At 34.2% G+C, this 6,000-nt stretch overlaps 1 protein-coding gene across 1 annotated transcript; it reads right to left on the bottom strand.

Moving 5' to 3' along the window:
- Positions 1 to 1,754: 1,754 nt before the first annotated feature.
- Positions 1,755 to 3,733, bottom strand: CBG13673 (the record flags this gene model as incomplete). The annotated part of the gene is made up of 3 exons (XM_002632405.2): positions 1,755 to 1,836; positions 2,021 to 2,503; positions 3,597 to 3,733. 3 exons carry the CDS (start codon positions 3,731 to 3,733, stop codon positions 1,755 to 1,757), a joined length of 702 nt encoding a protein of 233 aa, XP_002632451.2.
- Between the last annotated feature and the right edge of the window lie 2,267 nt (positions 3,734 to 6,000).

Raw genomic sequence — 6,000 nt, 5'->3', positions numbered from 1 at the left:
CACGAGCTAAAAAATCTGGGTTATGACCTAAAAAATCTAGTTCTTGACCTAAAAAATCTCGGTCACGAGTTAAAAAATCTAGGTCATGACCTAAAAAATCTAGGTCATGACCTAGATTTTTTAGATTTTTGTAGGTCATGACCTAGATTTTTTAGGTCATGACCTAGATTTTTTAACTCGTGACCTAGATTTTTTAGGTCAAGAACTAGATTTTTTAGGTCATAACCTAGATTTTTTAGCTCGTGACCTAGATTTTTTTAGGTCACGACCTAGATTTTTTAGGTCATGACCTAGATTTTTTAGATTTTTTTAGGTCATGACCTAGATTTTTTTGGGTCATGACCTAGATTTTTTTAGGTCATGACCTAGATTTTTTAACCTTGGAAAAATAGCAGGGCCGCCCCTTCATCTTTTACGGTATGTAAAATTAGTCAAGTTTGAGGAACGAGATTAAAACTAGCAAACATTCTGGAAAATCAAATTTTCAAAATAATTTTTTTAACATTTTCGTTGGAGCAATATTTTTTCAGCAAAATCCATTGGAAATAAAATATTTGAACAGAAAAAAATGTATTTTTAGTAAACAGTTTTATTTTTTAATCAAATGAAAAATATGAGAAATTGAGAAAAAACATTGATCAAATGTTGAAAATTCTCCAAAAAATTTCATAGATTATTCATACAAGAATTGTATACTGAGAAAAAAGTTGAGAATGAATATTGAGCATACTGTAGAATAAAAAATTCAAAAAATTTTTATGATTGCTATTACTATTTTACCAGAAGAGTATTGTCGTCGCCAGGCGGCTTGAGTTTTTCCGTGAACTTGTCAACCTACTTTGGAGAACAGAGAACAACCTAAATGCTCCTAAACAGAGGTTTTTGTAGACTCATGACCTCAATTTTTTATATTATCAAAATCAAAATGGACGGGCATCATCTCGCTGCTATTTCGAATTTTCTGTGAAAATTTGTGAAATTTTGGTCCAGTAGGGACTTCGCTAGGTTACGCCAACCGGGAACAAACGGACACACTCACACACAGAATTTGGTGATTGTTAAAGGAGGCCAGACACCAAAAAAAAAGTTTTCCTGATATTTTGCATAGAGAACCCCCATGAGGGGTTGAACTCATGACAGGCAGCTCAGGGGTACAGCGCCGCTACCGGCTGAGCTACGGGGGCGCAAAGGCGCCTGACGACCGATGGTCTACATAAGCGCGGCGCGATTTCGTCCCCCGAACTGTCTCCCGAAATTGTTGCTGTCTCGCCTCCTTTAATAGCAAAGATACGATAATAATTTTGTCTGTTGAAAAATGCATTCTCAAATTATAGAAATTATGAAACCGAGATAATACTTTTTAATTATTGTTATCATTTGTCGTAATGGTGCTTGCAGAAACTACAGTATGCTTTAAATAAAGGAGAAAGAAATTGAATTTGAAAGTACTCTTGGAAATTTGATACGAATTGTAAACAGTAGAAATTCGATTATTCAGAGGGATTTTTCGGGAATTTCCGTTTGGAATTTTCAGAAATCAGAAAAATGTCATATTAATGAAATGGGACTGTTTCAAAGAAAAAAAATACAGATTTCTCTAGGAATTACAGAAAAAAACGAGGTATGAACATTGAAAAAAAAATAAGTGGAATTTTTAATATGACTGGTGAAACCGTAACTTGAAAAAAAACGTGAACTTCTTGAAGAATGAGCTACACGGTCAACAAATTTAGCTACTCGGTCCACCGGCTCAGCTACCTCCGTCGACTTGCCAGAGCTCGTCCCATGTGTCCTGAGCAGTTCGGATGTTGACAAAGACATTTGATTTTTCTGGACCTGAAATTTTTTTTTTGTAATATTGATTTTCGATTTTTGTCGGTGTGCAATTCAGAAATTGGAAAAAAACAATTCCAAAAAATTTTCAGACCATTTTGAAACAGTATTTTTTTCAAAAATTCCAAGTTGATTTTCTAATTTTTTATAATTTCAAATTTCAAATTTCCCGCCAAAAAAGACTCACTCATCCTCATCAAAATTGTAGTCGATCGTCAACTCCTCCCCCTTTTTAATCCGTCGTTCAGCAAAAAATCCAAGAGCCACAAATCCCTCAATCTTCCCATCCAATTGCCATTTTTCGGTCCTCATATTGAAATTACAGGCATAATTTGAGTATTTTGCAGGATTCCCTCTCTCCGTGGCATCGATGTAGAATGGTCCGGATTTATAGATATATGGAAAAGTCTTGCTCTTTTTGTAGTTCAGAATCCTCATCTTGTATTCATTGGAACTGATGACGTCTCCAGTGAAGGCAATCACGAAGTCATCTTTTTTGATGTCAAATGCAGCGAATAGTCCGAATCCCTTTGAGACGGTGTGAGATACAGAAACCTTGCTAACGTCGTTGGCCTTGAAATTTTGGTTTTTGCAGTTTCCAGCGCAGGAGGATGGGCACTCCATGTGGTACAAAGCATTCTCGCACACCTTGGCGCAGGATGAGGAGCAACTGGAATACAAACTGATGTATCTCGGGAACCAATTTAGCTAGCAAAAATTGTTAAATACAAAATTCTTTGGCATAAAATTTTACACATTTTGTTTGTTAACCTTTTTTTTATTGCTTTGGGCTGAAAAGAGATAGACCGTTACAAAGTTAGAGGGTGCAGACTCTCTTCTAGGATGCCTATTCTTGAAACGCTTATATCTTATTAACCAAATCAGCTTGCAAAAAGCTGTTAACTGCAAAATTACTCAGCATAAAATTCTACACATTTTATTAGTTGACTAAATTTCGATAACTTTTGTCCCAAAAGAGATAGAGCAGTACAAAGTCGGAGGGTGTAGACTCCTCGGAGCACATCCTAGCGCGCCTAGTCTTAAAACGTTGATATCTCAACAGGCAACAGAAATATCAAAAATGTTTAATTATAAAATTGCTCAACATAAAAATCTACACATTTTTTTAGTTGACAAAATTTTAATAGCTTCAGTGCAAAAAGAAGATAGAGCGTTACAAAGTTGGAGGGTGCATCCATAGCGCTCACTTTGATATTATATGTAGAGCGCATGGTCTTGAAATGCTCCTGTCTCATCAACTAACTTAGCTAGCGAAAATTGCTAACTACCAAATTGCTCAGCATAAAAGTCTAGAGCGTTTTTAAGTTGGAGGATGCAGACACCTCCGCGCACTTCATAGCGCGCACTAGCTTAAAACGCGTATTTCTCCTAAATCAATTTAGTAAGCAAAAAATGACATTTTACAATATTACTCAGCATAAAATTTTACAAATTTTTTTAGTTGACCAAGTTTCAATAACTTCAGTCTGAAACAAGATAGAGCATTACAGAGTTAGAGGGTGCAGACTCCTCTATGCACTTTGTAGCGCGCAAGGATTTTAAACGTTCATATCTCAGTAACCAATTGAGCTAGCAAAAAGTTGTCAACTACAAAATTGCTCAACATAAAATTTCACACATTTTGTTAGTTGACACAATTTTAGTAGCCCTAGCCCAAAAAAGAGATATAGGCTATATCATATAGCGTTTCAAATATTTTCAAGCTTCCCTGTGTCTGTTCATCCAGATGTCCACTAGCTCACCTTTCAATTTTCACTTTTTTCAGCTTCAGATCATCAAGAGACTTGTGGAATTTGTAGTTGCATTTGTGATTTTTTGGAATTTTAATTTTTCGAGTTTTCGTGTTTTGGGTTCCCAATGATTTCCGAGGAGCGCACATTTTGGAAAATTGGAAGATTTAAGAAATCCTTGAAAAAGAGAAAGTTGAAAATTTTAAGACAAAATAAAAGGAAAAAAATAGGTTAAAATCTAGAAAAAACTACAATTTTCATAATGAAATTTTTCAAAAAATCTAGGAAAAAAAAATGGCCAGGTGATGGGAAAAATAAGAAATTTCCCTCTTTTTTGGCTAAATGTCATATTTGCATTTGCTAAGGAGAATAGAAAAAACGGTTTTTTTTAATGGTGGGAAAGTGCAGAAAATGGGAATTTTTTTGATTTTTTTTTATTTGAGGGAAATACAAAAAAAATTATATGAGCAAATTTTTAAAAAATTATGGGAGAAGTTGTAGTTTTTTAATTGCAAAAATGAACTTTTTGAAATAACTTTTTTTTCGAAAATTCAGAAACTTTTTGAATAAATGACATAATGGGGAACCGATAAACGGAAGTTTATCCAAAAAAATTACATAGAATATGATAATTTTGATAATAAAATATTCAAATCATGAGAAAAAAGTACGTTTCTTTTGAGCTCAATTATCTCAAGTCCTATAAAAGATATCAAAAATTGGTCAACTGATAAAAGGACTATCTTAAAATTTGACACATTTTATCAGTTGATAACTTTTTAATATCTTTTATAGGAATTGAGAAAATGCGGTTTGAAGTTAGGGCCGCATAGTGCCGTCAATAGGTCGCCACTGACCGCCAAAATTTAAGATTTTTCTCAATTTCTGTGATAGATATCAAAAAATTGTCAACTGATAAAATAATTACCATAAACGTTTACACATTTTATCAATTGACTACTTTTTGATATCTTCTACAGTATCCGAGATAATTGAGCTCAAAGTAGATGGTATGGGTAGGCTTCTATTAGAGGCCCAAAATTAACAGAATGCAAACATCACAGGTCCTTTGAGCTTAATTATCTCGATTCCTGTAAAAGATACCGTAAAACCTCTAATAGAACGACACCCGGATCGTCCACTTTGAGCCTATATATCTCATTTTCTGTGAAAGATATCAAAAAGTGGCTAACTAGTAAAATGTTGCTGATATCCTGATAAACATTTTACTAGTTAACCACTTTTTAATATCTTTCAAAAGAAGTGAGATATATAGGCTCAAAGTGGACGATCCGGGTGTCGTTCTATTAGAGGTTTTACGGTATCCAAATTTTGTCAACTGATAAAATGTGTAAAATTTTAAGATGATTGTTTTATCAGTTGACCATTTTTTAAATATCTTTTACAGAAGTTGCTATTTAAAAAAGGCGTTAAAAATTGTCAACTTATAAAACAATTTTCATGCAATTTTACACATTTTATTAGTTGACAACTTTTTAATATCTTTTACAGAAATTAAGAAAAATTGCCTTGAAGTTAGGAGCCGCCAATAGGCCGCCAGTGATCCGTCGCAGCCAAACGAGCCGCCAATAGGTCGTTGGGTTAAAAAAGGAATAGTTGGAAACTTTGGGTTACTGTAGTTTTTTTGTATTAGAATTCTTTTTTTGTATTAGAATTCTTGCTTTCTATTATAATTCTTTAACTAATCTGGCCTTAACAAAAAAACCAAAAATTCTGAAATCAGAAAAAAATACTGTTTCCAATTTATTTAAAAATTCCAGAAGCTCAATTAATCTTTGCTTCTTTAATGTCCAGTTGTAGCAGTAGTACAAAAAAGCCCAAAAGAGGAAAAATTTTAACGGGGTCGGAAACTTGACAGTCGAGCTTCAGACCCCAGAAAATGATTGAAAATCAACAGGACAATAAGGGGTACTGTACAAATGCAAGGGGGCGGAGTCAAAGTTTTTTTTTCCAAGGCTCATCTGCTCTCATTAACTAAGTTGGTATAAACATTTGTGATGGTCACTTGATACTTTTACAACCACTTCCTCCTGCTTACGCCTTCCTTTTCCTTTAAGCGGCCGGGCGGCGGGCGGCCGCCCGACAGGCATCCGTCCAGCAGACATGGTTCTTTCGGTGAGAAGCAGTTAATATAAACAAATGTTGCGGTAATTAGTACAATACTGAACGCCACGTGGACCTTCTTTGGGGAACTTCATGAAATTTTAGTTACAGTAACCCCTTATCTAACTTTTCAATTATCTCTTTTCCGATGAGACCTATCAAAAAGTGGTCAACTGATAAAACAATTTTCATAAAATTTTAAACATTTTATCAGTTACTAAGTTTTTGATATCTTTTACAAGAAATGAGATATATGGATTCAAAGTGGATGTTGTTCTTTCCCTTAACTCTT

The sequence above is a fragment of the Caenorhabditis briggsae genome (genome assembly GCF_000004555.2).
Source record: "Caenorhabditis briggsae complete genome, chrIV, whole genome shotgun sequence".
NCBI lineage: Eukaryota > Metazoa > Nematoda > Chromadorea > Rhabditida > Rhabditidae > Caenorhabditis > Caenorhabditis briggsae.
Note: the sequence above shows the minus strand (reverse complement) of the source record. Positions and strands in the feature narration are given on the sequence as shown.